The 20,528-nt window shown below is 38.9% G+C and overlaps 1 protein-coding gene and 1 long non-coding RNA gene across 2 annotated transcripts in view; both read left to right on the forward strand.

Moving 5' to 3' along the window:
• LOC116652776 overlaps positions 1-10,183 on the forward strand; it is a 14,439-nt gene extending 4,256 nt beyond the window's left edge. The window contains exon 2 of the long non-coding RNA XR_004305980.1: positions 9,990-10,183. This is a non-coding gene — a long non-coding RNA (uncharacterized LOC116652776). The remainder of the gene's footprint in view (positions 1-9,989) is intronic.
• Positions 10,184-13,260: 3,077 nt separating this feature from the next.
• LOC107308400 (stromelysin-1-like) lies at positions 13,261-19,573 on the forward strand. The gene is made up of 10 exons (XM_015852268.1): positions 13,261-13,419; positions 13,572-13,816; positions 14,265-14,413; positions 14,510-14,641; positions 15,469-15,630; positions 16,214-16,424; positions 17,581-17,714; positions 18,256-18,415; positions 18,950-19,053; positions 19,242-19,573. Exons 1-10 carry the CDS (start codon positions 13,315-13,317, stop codon positions 19,340-19,342), a joined length of 1,503 nt encoding a protein of 500 aa, XP_015707754.1. The 5' UTR covers positions 13,261-13,314; the 3' UTR covers positions 19,343-19,573.
• Positions 19,574-20,528: the final 955 nt, after the last annotated feature.

Consider the following 20,528-nt stretch of genomic DNA (forward strand, 5'->3'; position numbering starts at 1 on the left):
CTCGGACAAATCCATGTGGCACAGCACCTCTTCAACTGTGTCAGACAAATGTCACTCACATTCCTGAATTTGGCCGTCTAAAATATGCACATGTAACAATAAGATTCATTCTTCTTACATATTTGCCACAGCACATATAGGTAACTCAGTCATGACACCCGTAAACACTGGTTATCTGCTTATGCTGCTATGGGAATCCCACATACTACAAAAACAGATAATGGGCCTGCATATACCTCTAAGGCCACTCAAACTTTCCTCCAAGAAGGGTGTGTTAAACATACTACAGCCATTGCTCATTCTCCCACTGGACAAGCTATCACTGATCACATTTATCAAACATTGAAACCATTCTTATTAATAAACAAAAAAGGGGGAATATGGGAGGCACACTGCAAGAAATATTATGTAAGGTTTTGCTTGTTTTGTTTGTGCTGAATTTTTTGAATCATGTTCATAGAGATACAGCTTATGTGGATCATCATTTTGAGGCTTCCCCGGTGCTAAAGGAACAGCCTATGGTTAATGTTTGGAATATGGCCACAGGACTTTGGGACTGTCCCCTATCACTGACAACTTGGGGTCATGAATATGCTCATATTTCCCACAGGACTGGCCCTATGTGGGTTCCAGCATGATATCTTCGGTCTTATCTGAAGGCAGAAAATAGCATCCAGCCTTTATAGTAATTGTGATTGTGTGTTTCTTACTTAGTGGTATTGCTTTGTAACTTGCTGTGTTATAGATAATGTTACTAATAGTTTGACGTAGTGTGTGATTTTCTGTTTTTACCAATGCAGTCTCCAGATTTGGAGTTTAAGCATTAGCTAGGATGTGTGTGCTTCTTCTATTTTAGTAATAGATCAGATGTGTATTAAACAGGATTGATGTAATCAATGCTAGAATCTACAGGAATAGCTCTTTTAATGTTTTAGTACTGTTTGGTTATGATATTATTAGCCTATTAATTAGCTTTTCTTTAATTTGCAAAGACAAAACCTGGAAAGGAATTCTAGACAAAGAGATGACCCTGTATCATAGAACGGATACCTCTTTTACATCCAATTAATTGGGATCTGAAAATATAACCATGCATCATTTTAGACAAAAAGTGCACGCTAATAGAACTAAATTTGATGGTTTATTTTCTGTTTTCCAAGCAGGTGTTCCACTTGGGCTCTATATCACGCACTGGCATGCGGATATGGTGTACAACTGGAAGAAATCCTTCAGACCCTGAATGCAGGAGAGAATCTGTGATGGGTGAGAGAGGAAAGGTGCACCTTGAAGCAGGGGACGCCCTGCCGGCACTACCTGTCGCATCCACCACCAACACAGCTTGCTGTTTCTCAAGGATCAATAAGTATTAATGCCCCTAGTGATACTCTAGTACATTTGTCCTCTAAAAATTGGTTCTATTTGACATGCTACTTCATAAAATTGCACGATCATTAATCAATTATTAGCCCGGATAACTCAGTTGGTAGAGCATGGTTATGAGCATCCTAAAAGCATTTATTGCACAAATTTTAGTGGTCATTAAAATCAATATATCAGAGTATATAAAAATTGAGAGACTTTTCCTGATCATTACAGATTAACACAATGGGACCCTCATGGATTTATTTTAGGTTGAAGAAACTTAGGTTGCAGTACAAACATGTTTGTTCTTTTTAGTAGGTTTAACAGTAATGTTGTGTTGTATTTGACTTGTCTCTTTTTTCACTTTTAGAGTATTGTCAATCGAGGTCTTGATTGAGTTGTAATAGTTATGTCATTAATATAAGTAGTGTTGTTATTCTATAGGCAGTATCTTGGAATTGTTGTAATACAAGAAGAATTTTATGGAGCAGCAGCCATGGATCGAGATGAGAAAGTTCACAGGAGCAGCAGCTATGGACAGGATAAAACTACATGAGAACTGATTGAACAATTGAACTGAATTGCTTGTTAAATATGATAATCGGTCGTTGAACTGAGCCTTTTCTATTTAAAGAAAACGGACGGGGGAAATGTGGAGAGTGTTTATGCAGAATGGCTTCATGAGAAAGGACATGAAGAGATTTCACTAGTTAAATTGTAAAGAAAAATGAACGTGATTAAAGACAAAGACGGTCTATTCTAGGGCGATCACGGGCTAAGCAGCTGAGAAGAAATCAGGATGTGAAAGACAAGGGTATGTAGCTAAAGATGAAATATGTATCTAGAAGCAAGGACGGCCTGAGGGAAAAGCAAAGATTGTTAGCAAGGTGTAGACAAAGCTGCAAAGAAAAAGTATCTATAAGACTAACCACAAAGGTCAGATGAAGTAATGTCTAATTCACCATCCTGAGCTTAACTTTTGCAATATGCATGAACTTATTACTGATTGTATAAATGAGATGCTGTAACACCTAATAAACGAGGCTTGTTGACCATGATAGCATGAGACTTGTCTCCCGCGGTTACTTCCAACACACCATGTCCAATATGGGTCTTACATTTACTTAATTTCAGCAATTTTATGCCATTCCTTTTCAACAAACTTCTTCCAGCATGCGCTTACTGACTTTTTCAGAGATTTTAGTTAATATATTTTGCTCTGTATTACACTTCAGCTCTTAAAAATGTGGTTTTCATCTGGTGTTTGGTCACACATTCTGTGCCAGTGTTCCTATGAAAAGCAAGGCAACAATTTTACTTCCAAGCCATTCCTAGAATATCTTAAAACTCAACCCATCTATACACAATGTCTTGCTCTCTTCTATTTTTTCTTCAATCTCTGTGTGCAATTGACAGCTTTCTTGCTATTAAGTTTTCATTCCGTGTTCTAATTTGGCTTGACAGCTTTTACTTTATCCCTACATTTCCTAATCTCTAAATTGGAGCCTTTTTTAATCCCTGTATTCTTTTCCTGAGCTTCAGGCTTCCAAAAGACATGCTAAGTTAGATGTACAATTATTCTCTGTTTCTCATAACCACAACAGACAGAGACAGGCACTACCAGAATGGGCCATGACCCACTATTATCTTAATTTTTGTGTAAAGCCTTCTGTTTTTCTCCCTTTACCATAATAGCAAAACTGAATGACTATGTTCTTAACTTAGATAAATTAATTAAGGATCTATATTTATGACAGATTTATCTTAGATTTGACCTGTTTTCTAGTCCTTGCATTTATTACCTAACTTTTTTTTTTTTTTTAATTTATTTTTAATTAAATTATTACTCTAATATGCTAAAAAGCTTCTCTGGGATTTTGTTTTTTGCTTGGTGAAATATCTTTTTTTCCCACCATTGACCCACAGAAAATGTGGATCTCTTCTCATCCAAGTAACTTCACTTTTTAATCCAGCTGCCTTCTATCTGGTTCCTTGATTTTGTCCAGTGTAAGTCTTGACACTATTTCTGGTCTGTCAGTGCAATTCCCTTTCTGTAGTCAGCTTTTCCATAATATCCTTGTTCTTAGCAAAGCCAAGGCCAAAATAGCAGTACTTAATATGGAGCCAATGACTATGAGTAAACACAGTCAACTATAATATTATGTTCATCTGGTACATGAAACTGCTAATAGTATTTGTTAGGAAGTTGAGACCCAGCTGGTGGAAAAAAAAAAAAAAAATAGTTTAAACCTGTGATCATCATTTTTAGTCTCATGTTTTAGTTCAAGCAAAGAAACACACTTTTCTTTTTAAGCCTTATAAATGTGATCTATAAAAGTGTCTACTTTGGATGAAATGAACCACATTCTCCATACAGATATCCTTTAAAGACAGACATCCAGCATTATGAGAAATGGATCTCCTGTTTTGCATAATGATGGTTTTCATAGCTTTCATTTCTTTAAAAACATTACAAATAGTATCTTCTGAATATACCCAGGGATCTCAGTCAGGTATTCAGCTGCATACAATTTTCATTCAGAAAGATAGTCTTTTATTTGAAATAACTTCTCACCTGATATAATCATAATGCTTAAGTCTAAATGACCTCCTTTTCCTCCTCTTCCCTTCCACCCACAATGCACATGCTTCAGTAATTATGTTCTACTCACCCTTACTGTTCTGTCATGCTATTGCTGGTTGTCCTTGGATTCTTGTTCTGAGATACTATACAATATATTTTAAAGTGTTCAGCATTTAAATGCTGCTCCTTATAGCCAGAATTAAAGATGAACTCAGTTACAAGATTCAGAGTTAAATTCAGAAGTGCTCCACCAAAAAAATAAAAATAAATTAAAAAAAATAAAAAGAAAAGAAAAAAACAGAAGAGTTGGTGAGAAAGAATAAGATAAACAAAGTAAAATAATCAAAAGGAAGAGAAGTGATATGTTTACTTGTAAGTGATTGTTTGAGTAAGAGAATCTCCCTTGTACATATGTTTTCAAACTGTATTTGAGCACATAAAAAGGTTGATGCAGAGTCAGGAAGCCTCTGAGGTCACTAACACACTTGGACAAATAATGTAAGAGTGTGAGAAAAGACAGAAAAAGGCCAAATTCTTGCTTGCGTTTAGTATCCAAGGAGTTGAAAAGGAAAGGCAGGTCTTGGAGTGGGATTATTCAGTTGTCTCTGTATCATGATAGCTATTGCTGTTACAAAACTGTGAAACAGCTAAGACAGATAGGTGCTGCATGTAGAATAAATTCAGATTTACAGATAGGTAACTGAAAGCTTTTATTTTGTGTTTGTTACATTAGTTGGCCTTAGGATTGGTACCTCTTCTACTGAAGTGCCTTTTAAATAAAAATAAAAAAGTTTGAATCCAATGGTAAAATATTCTGTGCCAGAAAATGAGACATCAGTAAACTCCACATTAGCTTCTGGGTCTAACTCCCATGTTCAGGCATGGCCTGGGGATAGAAGAGGATGGTGTGTGTGGGGCCAGTATGGACTAGCAGCTGCTGGGCAGGTGGGATGTTTTCCTGGGGTTCAGGTCTGTGCTACTTAGCATCCTCCAAGCAAAGCTTCTGTGAATGTCCAGGCAACCCTGTCAACAGCATCAAGAAAAGACATGACTGTTTGGGGGTAAGGAGGGCAAGATAGCTTGGCTGCAGGGGAGTATGAGTCGCACCATGCTCTGCAGGACCAGTTCTTGAACATCTTTATGTACTGAGTGTCAAAGAGTTTGTCTAAATGACACACCAAGTGGTTTTCAGCCAGTAAGGTCTGTGCTGTCCCACCTGCACTGGTACCAATGTTTAAATGTGATGTACCTCCGACTTGAGGGATTTTTCAAGGAAATTCCTTGGAACCACTATCGGTCTCAGATACTACTCAGGAAGTATTTCAGGAAGGATTTATCAGGAAGGACTTTATAGACTTATATATTCTGGACATGTATGTTCAGACCTTATCAGAATAATTCTGCAGGTACGTAAGTGGGTACGTGACTGCTGCAGTGAAATGCAAATACTTCCAGCACTCTTTGCTCAAGAATTAAGCCTCAAGCAGACACCAATAATTGAATCATTCTGCTAAATAATCTGTAAACACTTGAGTCACGCATCATTTTGATGCTCTTAAGAAAGAAATAACTTGAAGAAAACTGATATGAATTACTGAGTCAAGCTCATTTTCCTGCTAAGCATAAGTTTTCTAATCCTGAAATGACTGCTGTGTTGGCATACTCTGCCCAGTTCAGTAGCCATGGTTATAGTGGAGATTTTTTCTCGAAAACTTCCCAGAGAAATTAACTAAATAGGTTTCTTTTACTGTCACGGGAATTAGATGTCATAGGATGATGAAAATCCCATTGCACTTTCTGCATATATCTTTGTTGTTTATGCAAATATCTTTGTTAAACAGCACCATCCAACAGTCTTTGCCTTTTCTTGTAACAATAAAAAATCATTAATTTTAATTCAGCAGATTGAGTCTCCCCTAAAGTGCTTGTAAGCAGAACATGCTACTGTCCGTGTTTGCCATTCTCCATGCCAACGATTCAGTAGTTAACACGACAGCCAGTTGGTTTTGGCACTTTTACTAAGAGGAAAAATACAGAAATATTTGTTCAGCTGCACTAAAATGTTGCCTCTTGCTGAAGGATTTCTCTACACCATAATGGAAAAGCTGAAGAAACCAAGAGTTGTTTAGTTCCTTGTTAAAGGAGTTAAATCAGACAGTTTCATTAAATTGCTCTCCCTAGATTCCTCTTATTACAGCAATGGGCACTAAACTACTGACAAAATAGTCTTTACAGAAATAATAGCTTTTAGGTTAATTCCATCCTTAACCTTCTGAGTTTTTAGCACTAATGCACGGCTGTAATGACAATGTCTTAGTCCTCTAAAGGAGTTTGAGTGCATGTAGATATCCCCTTGTGTTCTCCCTTCAGGTTCTACTACTGTATTGGAGGAATCTCCTCCTACTGCTCCCTTCATCTGGAAAATATCAAAATTATCTCCTCTCCAAAGTCAGTTGAACATCCAGCAATCCCATTAAATTTTTTGAGGAAGATTTAGGAGAGACAGAATAAGCCATGCTATGTAAGTGGGTATCTTCTTCACAGTCTGCCTTTCTCTACGCAGATTAAGTTCTTTCTGCTACCTATTATAGACGAAACCACAAGCACTAAGGTTTATACATTGCTCCCCTGCTCTAGTGGATCAAAGAATCATAGAATTATAGAGTCACCAAGGTTGGAAAAGACGTCCAAGACGATCCAGTCCAACTGTCCACCTATCACCAATATTTTATACTAAACCATGTCCCTCAGTACAAAATCTAAATGTTTCTTGAACACAATGTCATTATTTCTACCTATAATTAATGTAGTAACTTTTATCAAAGTAATCCATTTCCATTTACTTTTGGCTTCAAATATATTTCAATTCCTTTGTGTAAGTCAGTAATAAGATGGTATACCAATATAGCAACATATCAAATTGTGCTCCAGAGACCTTCTCTGAGTGAATCTAAAGTTCACACAAATAGTCCAAAGGAAAGTATATTTTACAGGATATTCCTGTACTGCCTGAGACAGTTATAAACCCATGCTTTGCACTGTAAATCCAAAGATCATCAAATCCTTCAATAAACATCAACAATGTGAAAAATTATGCAAAATATGTAAATAAGATAGATCATGACTTATTTCCTGTGGACATGTGATATTTTTAATACTATTAAACTAATCCAATTACTTTTTTTTGTTGCAGGCATTCATTTACTACATACAAGAGATAGAACAAAATTTATTGTCAAACTTCTAGGCTTTTCTTTCAGCTCAAAGGAGAAGCAGAGGGCTTCAGAATCAAATAAAAGTTAAGACTGTTTAATCAGAGCTTAATTATGAGTGAGGTATTTAATATCTGAAGCATCATCCCTAAAAGATTTTGATGAGAAAATACTGTGATCAAATCTTACAAAACTATAGTGAAGCAACATCCTGATGAGCTTGCTTCATACTTTTTCAATTAGCTGTAGGCTACTATAAGTAAATAAAGCACCGGATAATCCCTTCCAAACAAGTCACGAGCCTGAAAGTTAGCATGAAAAAATAATTTAATACCTGGGAAAAAAAAAAACAAAAAAACCAAACTGTTAATTCTTATTACTGCACATGCAAGATTGGGTCTTGAACTGGTAGTGCCAGCTGAAGAAACTGCAGCTCACCAGTCCCACTGCGTTATAGCTGATGCCTCCCTGGCATGCTTCATTCAGAGCACCCTTGTGTTCCTTTGATATAATCAAGTTGTAAAGGCCAACAAAGTTTTCAGACACTGTTTTTCCTTAGTCAAGTCATACTGGCTGTCTAAGTTTCATTGTAGATCACTACAAAAAGTGGTGGTCATATAGATTAAAAATAATAATAATTAAAAAAAAAAATTACAGGAAAATACAAAGATGTTAAAGAATTCCAAGTTTATTAATGTCATACACCTCAAAAAATGGACTGCTACCATCATAGTCACATAGAGCTTAAGGCTGCATCAGTCACTGGCCAAGTACATTACTTGGTGTTTAAAATGGTTATTCGAGTCTCTGTACCTGAATACCTAAATATGTTGAACCTACTGCAGGTCATCTGTATCCAAAAGATTTTCTTCTTTAGAAGTACTGATTCAGAAACCATGTCTCTCATGTGATCTACACATGAAGGATAGCAAATATTTTATAAGCTTCCACTATTAAAACACAACATGAACTGAAGACCAAGATTGCCAACAGCTGGTTGCCTAAATTTTCAAATGGTAGCAATTACATACACCATCAGAATGGCAAGCAGCTTCCCAGTGTACATCCCTGCTCTCTCTGTTCATGTCCAAAGGAGTCAGAAAGTTCAGACTTCTGAAAGAGGTGTCTTGAGCCTCAGTATGGTATAGTATCTTTGCTGTATATCTAAGTCAAATTATCAAAGCCGTATGCTTTTTCCTGTCAGCACAAAAAAAGAACTTAGAACTTGTTAGAGAATCTCGGAAGGACTAAGTTCTTCACCACTTCCTCTTCTCTACCTCTTCTTAATCACTTCATGGTAATGATGTGCATTACAATGAAATAGCAGCATAATATTAATGACCTAATGAAACAAGTCAAATACTTAAGCTGTAGTTAAGACGTATGATGATATATATAGACTTTTTTTCTGTCCTACAAAACCAAGAAGCTTCCGTATACTTTCTAGGGGCTAAATGATCATCACCCTAGCTGCCACCCTAAAGGCGTGGTAACTTGTTGATGGACTTAATAATGGAATAAGAATCAAACAAGCTGGGTCCTTATCCATGAAAGTGAGTGCAGTGGGAGAGGAAAGGGGTGCACATTTATCGACCTTTTCAGTATGAAAAGTTGGATCATGACCACATTTCAGTTTCTTCCACGGCTTGCCATGTTGGGACACTGGCATAGTCTGAAGCTAGTAGCTGCCAGGATGGTAAAGAGGAAACAGTGAATTAATTGTGCCTCACAACCACAGTGCTTCCTGCCTCACCCATTGCTCAAGGCCACATTTAACTTCAGATTGTAGCCCCAGTAAACTGCCAATTATGAAATGAGAGGTCACATAAAAGGTGCTAAATTTCAAGATTTGGTATTCCAGTTTCTTTACTGCAAACTTCAAAATTATGCGGCATTCTGAACTTCTTGTTTAATGATCAGCTAATCCCAATCACTTCATGAACATCTTCATAAGAAAATAAGCCAGAATTCAGTGGGAGGAAATGACATGCAGCTTATGAAACTTGTTTATATAAATCAGTTAAATAGAAATGCGTAAATGATTCCAGTATTGTTATTGTAGGTAATACTGAAGGACAGTATGCCAATACAAAAAAAAATATCTGAATTCCTAGTTAATTAAAGTCAGACACTGTGCTTATCTTTACATGCTGCCTCTCAGTTTGCAAGGAAATCTGGAAAAAATGCCCAGCTGAAGTAGAAAAAAATGAGTTTATTAGCAGCAGTTTTATATAATAAAACTAGGATTAAAAATCTCCACTAATGAACAGAAGTATAGGAGACAAACAAGTACCAGACAAAACTGTGCTCTTCAACTCAATAGTTACTTCAGGCTTATTTTCAATAGTCTCAGAATACTGTCATCCAGAAAAAAAGTGTTTCACTTTTCAGTCAATATTCTTTGATTTCATTGACTTTTAATAGCAAACCTATTTCCTTGTGACAAAGGTAGAAATCCCAGTGATTCCTAAAATGAAATTCCCCAAACTGTTTTAAAAAGTAAAATAACACAAACCCAACAGGTAAGTTAGAAAAGCCAGAGGGTAGAGCGTAACACCCTAGAGTTATTCCGAATGTATTCCATTTCTGTAATGCTAATTTACTGAACCTCATTCACAACACAAGCAATTATTCTTTGAGAATATCCAAATGAACATGCAAGGTTCTGTTGAATTTTCTGTTTGTGTACCAACCCCAATCACTTCCTTGCTTTTTTCAAGTTGTTATCCAGCCAAAATTGGCTCATATAATGATACAAAGGGCTTTTGTCATTTACTGCTAAGTTACTGCTCCTCAAACCTCAGAACCTCTCCTGTAAATTTATCTTGCAGATTTCATCAAGTGGAAAAAAGCAGCATCCTGAAAGAAGGAAAATCTTTCTTTTATGCCTGAATACATCCAAGACTTCATAATCTATCCCGCTTCTTTGGCAGTAGCTGGGGAGAGTTTAGAAGCACTATGAGGGAGGAAGAGATGGGAGAAAAGGTATCTACAGTTCCTTCAATAAATTTAAGAGGTGAAATCATAGGGTATATATGTCTAGTTTCTTCAAGCTTCCTTTGACTTAATGAGCCATTGTTTATACAGTTAATGGCAACTGTTTGTATGAGTACTTTATGTGTGCTTCCACTTCTTTCCACAAGTAAAAACTGCCAAACAAAACTGGCCTGACACCTCTGAGTGGAATTTCGACCACATAAAAATAAGTGGCAAAATTCCCAGCTAAAATTTTGACAGATCTACTGAAATCCTAGCACTTGGGCTGGCCCTCATAAGATGATGTGAATTATGCTGTCAGAGAACAAGCAGTGGTGGTTCTGTGGTGGCAAATGCTCAGTCCCGCTGCAGTGGTCTTCCTGGGAAAGTACCCACACAAGTCCCTTAATGCAGTGATTAAGGCACGCGCTGGTGATAGGGGACGTATGAGTCTGAGAGCAGATGGGGTGAGGGAAGAAATGAACAGTGTTGCTGAATTCATCCTGGATGCTTTGCTGCTGTGTAAGCATCACCACTGTGTGATCTCCAGGGCAGTCAGTGGGCAACAGCCACCCCCAGGCTCACCAAGGGAATCTGCCTTTGAGGGCGGAGGGCAAGATCCGTGACTCGTTGGGTTTTACCTGTAGGTTCAGGGCATGAAAAAGCTCTTGTCAAGAGTAAAGTACTTCTGGGTACACAACAACCTATGCAAGGCAGAAAGCACTATGGGAAGTCATTTATTCAGATCACCCCATGTAAATTGCAGATGTGCCTTTGTTGATGGATCTCCCCCATGTCCACTGGCCGTATGATTGTCAAGCATACTAAACCTTTGATTAAAGCCAGAAAACCGTTCCTGCTCACATTATGTGGTACCTAAAGAGCACTCCTACATTTGACCGCTAAAAGCTACAAAAGTCTTTGCGGCCAGCAGAAAGAAGGCAAGTCCTTTCCTGGATCTGCACGCAGGGGAAAAGCAAAGGCTTGCTCACACGCCTCAGTCATGCAGGATGCCTCACTGTGAATTTTCCCCACTTGTGCTGCCAAACACACTGAGAAGGCAACAGCCAGCCCTTCCCCAGCACTCAACTGCCGTTCCATAAGTGTCAGCATAGACATGGAAACAGCACAACAGGAGGAGCTGTAGCAAATCAACCTATCGGCAGCTCTGCAAAAGTCAGCAAGAAGTCACAGTTTTCTGAATCTTAGAGAGGGTTTGCTAAAAGGTTTACCAACTGGGTTTGCTCCATCTAACTGCTTCATCTCAGATCTCTCGCGTGCAGCAAGCAGAACATTGACAAAAGATGTAGCTGAAATCAAAGAGGATAACTTCCATATGCTAACTGCTGCTACTAAGTAGAGAGAGATACAAACATTGTATTTTAAATGTTCATGCTTCACATCTGAATTTCTTTTCAGAAATACAAACACCACACGCTACAAATGCAGTTTGGGGTGCTGCCCCATGACAAACAGGCAAATGTTTACTTTGCTGCTGCCAAAAGGAGAGGGCCCAGTATCCCATCTTCATGCCTGGCTGACTCCTATTCCCATCTGTGCTGTCACACTCCTCCTTTGTACTGGTGCTCTGCTCATGCCATAGGGAACCAGAAGAAAACAATTACAGTTCATTTTTGTGGGGTGCATTTCTGTGGCTTCAGCCCCTTGAACCAGATGCCCTGAGGGTTCACTTGATATTAGAGGGCACGGGGAAAAAGCAGGAATGCTGGCCAGGACGGGAAGAGCAGGAGCACTCCTTTACAACAGTGGTGAGCTCTTGGCAGAGCCACCCTCATCCCACTGCAGCCTCAGACACAAACATCGGTACCTTGGCTCAGTAGTTCAGGACCTGGGCTGTGACCTGGGTCAGGCACACAGTGCAACCTTCTCCAGCCCAGCAGCTCAGCTCCAGTTGCCTTTGGAAGGAGACCATGCCCTTTCCCCAGGCCACCTTGCAGACTGCAGAGCTCAGCTGCTGTGGTGCCAGGGTTGTTTTTTGAAGCTTCCAATAAATTTGTTTTTGCTGGAAAAGTGTTTTTGTTGGGGTTTTTTTTACCTTCTTTTTCTCATGATCAAAACCAAGCAGATTATTTTTAGGTGAGTTTTCTCCTTTTGAACTTACATTTGGGCACTAAAAGTCAACACATGCGACTTCTGCTTCAAAAGACAGTGAGAAAGAAGTTGTTGTGAGATGGCTGTTCTGCAGCAGCTGTAAAAAGCATAATGCAGCACATTCAGAAAAGGAATTGGGGGGGTGGGGGGGGGGGAGTAGAACTTCCAGCAAATCTGAGAACTTGAAATCTACAACTAAAATCATTGTCATCTTCCACCTAATTTTGGAGATGCATTAAAAAATTTTTGGAAGACTCTATACCCCCAAATGTCTCTAAGGCAATTTCTAACTTCTTTAGCTGTGAAAATACCTTTGGCTGATGTTCTGTGTAGACCCAGATACGATCTGGGCTGCTTTACTGAGATCTTTACAGTGTTGTGTGTGGGTTTCCAGGGGGGAAATACGGGAGAAAAAGAAGATACAGCCATAAATCTGTGATTCTATGGGAGAGGCAGCAGCACAGATGGTGGTTCTGCTACTGCTCTGGGGTTCTTGGGCTGCTCAAGAGGTGAAAATAAATGGATTATTTGTTTTATGGTCTATATCATTGAAACTATCAGACTGAAGGAAGGAGTTCATTCCTGAGGTGCTGAGGTATGGCACAAGTCCCACCTTGTGAAAGGTGAAAGCTGTTTATTGTAGGTCTGCCAGGTGCCCCAAGGAATCACAGACTGCTGTTCCTCACAAAGACCAGGTCCCTTCAGCACCTCTGACAAACGAGGTACCTTTTATCCAGGTGATCAGTTATAGAGTTAGATACTTGCAGACTTAAAATACCGGTCCAGCTTAGGAATGACGGGGCACAAAGATTACTGTCCGGTAATGTGATTGCAAAATCATGGGTTTTCAGGGAAGGTAAACGGTCATGTGTTAGCCTGCTTCTAAAATGAAATTTGTTTTCTGTGTTTCTGTGGGAAATCAGAGGATGTTATTAACTGAGTCATGCAGCTGTTGACTTTAGCCAGCAGGCAACTGATATAAATAGAGAAGCACCAGTAAGCCTTGGACAGAAGAAGTGGTTGAGAGGTCTTCTTGAGAGGGCTCTGTCCAAGGACAGAGAGGCAGAGATGGAACTGAAGATGCTTGCTTTCCTGGGGTTACTGTGCATTTCATGCTCTTATGCTTTGCCAGTGGCTCCAGAAACTGAAAATGAAGATATGCAATTTGCTCGGGTAAATTCTATAGACAAAACATAGAAAATGATTTACTGAGAAAAAATGAATATAATGATGCTGTGTTAATGATGTGGAATATTTCACTAACAACTCTTTGCCTTTGAAAAGAAATATTTATGTTCTAAACTGTTGCATTTTCTTCCCAACAGAAATATCTGGAAAACTTCTATGATTTTAAGGAAGATAAAAGTTCTCTATTTAAATCAACGAATCTCAACCACATGGCTGACAAAATCCGAGAAATGCAGTCGTTCTTTGGGCTGGAGGTGACCGGGGAGCTGAACCGTAAGACGATGGACATGATGAAGCAGCCCAGATGTGGAATCCCAGACGTCCGCTCATACACCACCTTCCCACAGAACCCTAGGTGGAATAAGGAAGATGTGACATATAGGTAACATACATTAAAGCTTGTTTCCCTGTACATCAGTTTTGTGTCTGTCAGGTTATTTATGCCAGCAGGTTCTTTACTATTTACTCTTGCATTCTTGCAAGAACCTCATTCAGGGTGGCACGGCCAAGAACATGGGGAACATTTGTGGCTTTTACATTAGACTTCCAAATACTGATAAAAGAGACAAGAATAGTAGCGACATTGGTTTATTAAGAGCTTACTAAATAATTTAATTAGTGGATGGAAGGGTTGCAACTGAGAGTAACGGTTGGGATTTCTGAAAGCTCTGAAAGAAAACTTTGAAATCCCTATTACATAAGCAGATAACTGGAAAATAAACAACCCAACAAACAAATAATAACAATCAGTGCTTAAAAATTTGACCTCGGTACTGTGTGCCCTAGACATAGTTCTGGTTGCTTTTAATTCCTTCTGTTTTGTTTTACAGGATTTGGAATTACACTCCTGACATGCTGCAAGCTGATGTGGACGAAGCGATTGCAAGAGCCTTCCAGCTCTGGAGCAGCGTCACCCCTTTGAGGTTCACCAGGCTCTACAGTGGTGAAGCAGACATAATGATCTCCTTTGCTTCTGGATGTAAGGGCCCCCCTTGCTGGGGAATGATAACTAATTGTCACTTTTTCTTGACGAGCTGATGGAAAATTTCACTTGCTTTTACTTTTTTTATTTTAGTTCATCGTGACTTCTATCCCTTTGATGGTCCAGGAGGAACGCTGGCTCATGCCTATCCCCCCAACAGTGGGATAGGAGGAGATGCCCACTTTGATGAAGATGAAAACTGGACCAAGTTTACCACCTATAGTGGTAAGTTGCCTTAAAAATTGCATTGCTTGTCTTTTATTAGATAGTGTTTGTCTTGAAGACACGGCGAAATAAAAGGTACTATGGCAGAAATTCCCACATTTGCTGAGATGTGAAATGTCAGTGTAACTTAGTAAAATGATTGTGCATATTCTGACCTGTGCTGCAGTCATGACAGTTCTCTGAAGTTAATTCATAAACTATAACTGCAGCACTTGTGAATAAAACGAGATTAACATGCAACAGTAATTGGATTATCATTACATTGCAAGGCAGGAAATTTTGGCCATCAGGAATGACCTTAAAATTTGTAATAGTGAGCTCTCAATTTAAAAAAGATAAAATTATTTAAACCTTTAAATTCTGCAAAGGAATAAAAGGGCCACAGATTTGTTGGTAAGCATAATTTTGAGATTTTCTGGTGTCCAGCAATGTTCAGGGGTGATATCAGAGCTCACATGCTACTGGCCTTCCTGCAGTAGTCACCAACTGAATTCCATGCACCTTACAATGCCTAAAATATGACCACATTATTGAAACATTCTCATCCAATTTTCAGTCCTTGTTAACATTAAAAGTCTTTGATTCTTTGCTGGCAAGAACGTTACTGCAGCATGAGAAGGCCATGTTCCCCAACTGGCTCCCCTGTGAGCAACAAACATTCATAATTGGAAACTCATTTCTTTTCCAAGATTTTAGAGAATCTCTTAACTGGGACAGTTAAAATGTCCTGTTCTATCAACACCACGAATGAGAAGTTAGAATGTGTATCCCACTGTCATGAAGAAATTTTGTTTAGTGTTTGTTATCTGTGCTGGATTTTTTTCTAGGGTACAATTTATTTCTTGTTGCTGCTCATGAGTTGGGTCACTCACTGGGTCTTGGTCATTCCAATGTCTTTGGTGCCTTGATGTATCCCATATATATGGCCAAGGATACAAGAAACTACAGGCTTCATCAGGATGATATCAATGGCATTCAGGCCCTCTATGGTAAGCAAGAGGCATAATTTTTGTTGGTCAATGGATAAGCATTTACAATGAATTTCTCTCAACAGCTAAAAAGTATTTATTTCTACTGCAGGAAGGATATTGAGGTTTAATTTCCCGATTACATTTTGTGCAAATCTCTGACTCTTTGTGGCTAAAAGTCAATATTTGCAATGTGAAATCCGTGGGGCTGTGTCCATGCCAGTAAAACAAAATGTTTAAGCTTTCTTCAAAGCTACTAGAAGAAATAATTACAGCCTATAAGTGCAGTATTAACTCTCTTGCCATCCATAAAGGGATGTTCATATGCACAACTGCTACTTGAAATTGGTTTTGCTCTACATTAATCCCTGAGCAAATGCAGTTTGAGCTAGCAATAACTTGTCAAAGTAAAACCATGCAAGAGACTGTTATAATAGTTATCAACACAGATGGCCAACTTAAGTTGCACAGTTTCCACTGGCATTAGCTTACTAGCTGATTTATAAACTCAACTGTGCATTAGTCTCAGTAGGGTACACTCTGAAGCTCTGCAATGCAAAACTCTATTTCACCATCCAATTTCACATTTATCTGTTTCCCAAAGGACAACCGAGGGAATCCCCTCTATTTCCAACAAAAGCATTTCCCCCACAAGAACCAACGGAAATGGCACCTACAGAAGCACCAACTCAAATTTCACCCTGGGAAGAACCAACAGAAATGGCACCCACAGAAAGACCAGAGGACTGTGACCCTCATTTGACTTTTGATGCTATCACTACTCTCCGTGGGGAAATTCTGTTCTTCAAAGGCAGGTAAGTGATTTCATTTCTACCAGCACCTGCTTCTGAGGCTCACAAAGGTAGAACATAATGTTCATTTCAAGTAATTCATCTTCCTTTGGTTATTTTCCTTTGGGAAAATATTTCTTTCTGAAAGTAGTAAGGCAGCTTTGCTAATTTTTACTAGTCCAGCAAGAGCTGGGTGAGTAACATGGTTTACTGACAGGTGAGTAAACTCTTGCAAGCCATCATCCATCATCACTGTTACAGTTGTGCAAGGCTGAATAATCTCAGCATCACTCCTCAGCCTGCAGCTAGTTTATACACAGCACTTTCCTCATCACACCAGTCCAGGTGTGGGTCATGGAGCTGTGGGAAGTGCCACTGGTGTCTTTTGGCAGCACTCTGACCAAGGGGTGCACAGTAAACTAGTGCCCAGACCTGCTCATTGAGAGTCCCTGCCATTAGATGGCCTTGCTTTTTCTGTATGTTGTGACACTGAGCACTGTAACAGGGGTTGGCAGTGTGCTTCCACTCTGGAGAAAGGGGACAGCATGTCAGGCCTAGGGCTTCATTCACTTCTTGGGTTGGTGACTGTGTTTCAATTGAATAAACTTCCCCTGATGAAGTGGGCCTGATTCATCTTCTAAAGCATGTGATGAAGAACTGTAACGTAAAAACATAGGAAAGGAAAGGAAGAAAGAATTCCTCCTTACTTTGAGTTTTAATATATTTTCCAAGGATGTATAGTGAATCTTTGTAACCAAATTGAAATTAAGATCAGAGCTGTGCCAGCCCATGTGATACACAGAGAAGACAAAGCTCTAGTCATCAGCATTAGCACAGGCATCACATGTTGATGGGCAAGCCATCAGAGCCTTGGTGGAGTAGTCCATAGGCAATTAGCTCTAAATGGCACTGCTTGAGCAAAGGTGTTGTGCAAGATCACCTGCAGAGATTCCTTCAATCTCAACCATTCTGTGTTACTAGAGTAACCAGTAGTAAAGGGAAAATGTCTACAAGACAGCAGGTCTAAGTAAAGCACTCCATACAAGAAGGGGTGATGGCTTTGTCCAGTATTGAGAACTGGCTTCAGCATCCGAACAGTAGCATTTTAAGTATATTTTTGTGCCAATGATCTCATAGTGAAATATGAACACTGAAAAACTGCTGATTTTGTTTCTATCAGCTACGTCTGGCGCAAAAGTCCCTACTTCTCAGAAATCGAGCATGACACCATCTCCACATTCTGGCCATCACTGGCAGCTGGATTTGACGCTGCTTATGAGATTGACAAGAAGGATCGAGTGATCTTTTTTAAAGGTATTTCTCTTACATTTGCATCTGTCCTTATTAAGAATTAATAAAGCCATGGTAGAACTACTAGCCTGTATATGTTTGCATATGTTATCTGATAATAATGGAAGGAACATAATAACGACAGCATATATTCTTAATATTTAAACCCATTTTAACTTTCAAAATGCTATTATTGTCATCAATTAATGCTGATCCCAGCAGTACTTTACAATATGATGTTACTCTTGCTGGAGAGAGAGATCAGAACTGAGATAAAACTCATTACCTGCATTGTTATTAAAGGTTCCAAATATGCCTAAAAAGCACACTGAACTTTATTGAGTATTGTAATATCACAATGAATGTTAAAACTGAAAAACCCAACGTCCAGTATTTGAATATATCAAAGTTGTGTGTGTTCTAAAGGGACATCTTCTCATCCATATATATGCTCTACTTAGGGATCTTTACCACACAGAAAGCTTTGGTGGAAAGTTCTGGGGCTTTGATGAAAAGTTCAGCCTCTTCATGGATCCCTACTAATATTTTCTGTTTTTCTTGATAGATAACCAGTACTGGGCTGTCAGCGGCTACAAAATAGAGCCAGGTTTCCCCAAACCTATTCAGAACCTGGGCTTTCCCAGAAGCGTTAGGAAAATAGATGCTGCTGTTCATGATCAAAATACCAAGAAAACCTATATCTTTGTAGGCAACAAGTACTGGAGGTAAGGCTAATTCCTTCATTCTACTTTCTTTCATTCAGGATTGCTTACGGGGCAGAAACACCTCTGAGATTTTTAAGTGAAGGACCTATCAAGAAAGCTCTGAAAGGAGATCAAAATATTGAACTTTTAAATAAACAGTTCAGTGAAGCAGTAATATTTACCCTAATAATACAACTGGGAAAATCTTATCCTGTTACACCAAAACTGACATCCAAACATGAAGTCAGTTCATAGGTTGGATACTGTCAAAGTGAATTAATCAATTTAAATAAAGAGTTAAGCTTATTGCTCAGCACAGGCACTGTCCAGCCTTGTTATCAAGCTCAGGGAATAGAGCTGATGCTCTGAAAACAGCCTTGCTCATGACAGTAAAGATATCAATTTTACACAGGGTTTATACAGTTCAGTGAGTTCCCTATAGAGATGTGTTTGATTAATTCCCTATCAGAGTAGGTTTATTTAATAAAAAAAAATCACCTGGTTTTATCATTAAATATTACATTCTTTCTTCTTTTCATTAATTTCTTTATGCAGTTTTGATGAAAATACCCAATCAATGGAAAGAGGATATCCAAGGAAAATAGCAGCTGACTTCCACGGAATTGGCCACACTGTTGATGCTGCCCTTCAAAACAACGGTAAGTAAATTAAAATGAAAGTGAAAGCAAAATACAAGACCATTAACTGATGAAAACAATGAAAAAAAAAAAAAACTGTATGTGTGTTTCAAATATGAAACATTTTTTTTTAATCACCCAGGAAAATAGAAAATAAGTAAGCAAAAATTATATATTAATTTGCTATTGCTTTGTCCTTCTAATTCCAGGACATTTCTACTTTTTCCATGGATCAAACCAGTATGAGGTTGACATCAAGAACAAGAAATTTGTCCGTAAAATGAAGAGCAACAGCTGGTTTGATTGCTAGAAATCTCCAACAATAATGGTAGTTTGCATTTGCTCCAGAAATGTTCCTCTCATGTTCCTTGGCTATAACCAGCATCATTCAAATGTTATTGTCTGCAATTACGGTCTATGAAGAATCTAATTTAAAATTTTAATAATGTAAAACTTAATGTACAGTTTTAATTTATTTTTCCAAGTATTTATTAATCAAACTTGTTTTGAGTAATAAAAGTATTTTGCTGGAGAATAGCAATGCTTGTTCATTCTGGTTCACTTCTCTAGTGACAGTGCTCCCAGGGTAACTGCAAACAAGCCTGAATGGAGCCAGCATCCCATTGCCATTTTCAAAAGTGCTCAGGGAAGTTAAAGAGAATCTGAAGCTTCTGGGCTGATTTGAGGCACAGTGAGAAATGACCTGAGGGGCAGTCTGGGGAAAGGACTGCACTCAGGAAAGCTGTGAGAGGACAGATGAAGTAGAAACAGATCCTACAGGAGAATTTGAATGGCAGCATAGATAAGGGGTCTGGTAGCTATGTCCTCACCTACCTTGCCCTCACGGCATGAAGGAAGAGGGGTGAGGGCAGGAAAGGAGATGGATCCCTACTGGTGAAGGGGAAACATGACAATGGGTTAAGAGGACACATAGTTTTGTGCCGCTTTGGGGTGGGCAGAGTTGGGAGATTGGTATGGCAGGATTAAAGTGACTGTAGAGAAGAGCTGAGTAACTCATGTGGGGATAGAGACAGCCTGCAGACAGGATGAGAAGTGATGGTAGCATGGTCACAGGGTAACCACCAGAGAGCAAGGGGATTATTCCTACTGAGTTGCAACCATGTGCCATGCTCCCAGTGCTGGGCAGGAACTACTGCAAGAACCACATCCCTTTGCAAAAAAGATGAAGTTATAAGACAAAAAACAGGATTTTCATGTAACCACTGGAGATGACTCCTCTGGAAGAAGAGCAGTAAGGCAATAACAAAAGCACGCACACTTCCTCTTCTTGTCTCATTTGGGTTGCAGCATGAACCTCCTTGTAGTCTCATCCACTATGCAGTCCATCATGTCGTGACATGCATTCCCTTGGCAAATACACTAACACCCATTAACAAGTGCTGTGATTAATTTGCAGTGTATGTACAAATAAAACAGTCAAAAGTCAGACTGCAATGCTACAGAGTGAGCAGAGTCATAACACACCCTCTGCTAGT

The sequence above is a fragment of the Coturnix japonica genome, chromosome 1 (genome assembly GCF_001577835.2).
Source record: "Coturnix japonica isolate 7356 chromosome 1, Coturnix japonica 2.1, whole genome shotgun sequence".
In the NCBI taxonomy this organism is placed as follows: domain Eukaryota; kingdom Metazoa; phylum Chordata; class Aves; order Galliformes; family Phasianidae; genus Coturnix; species Coturnix japonica.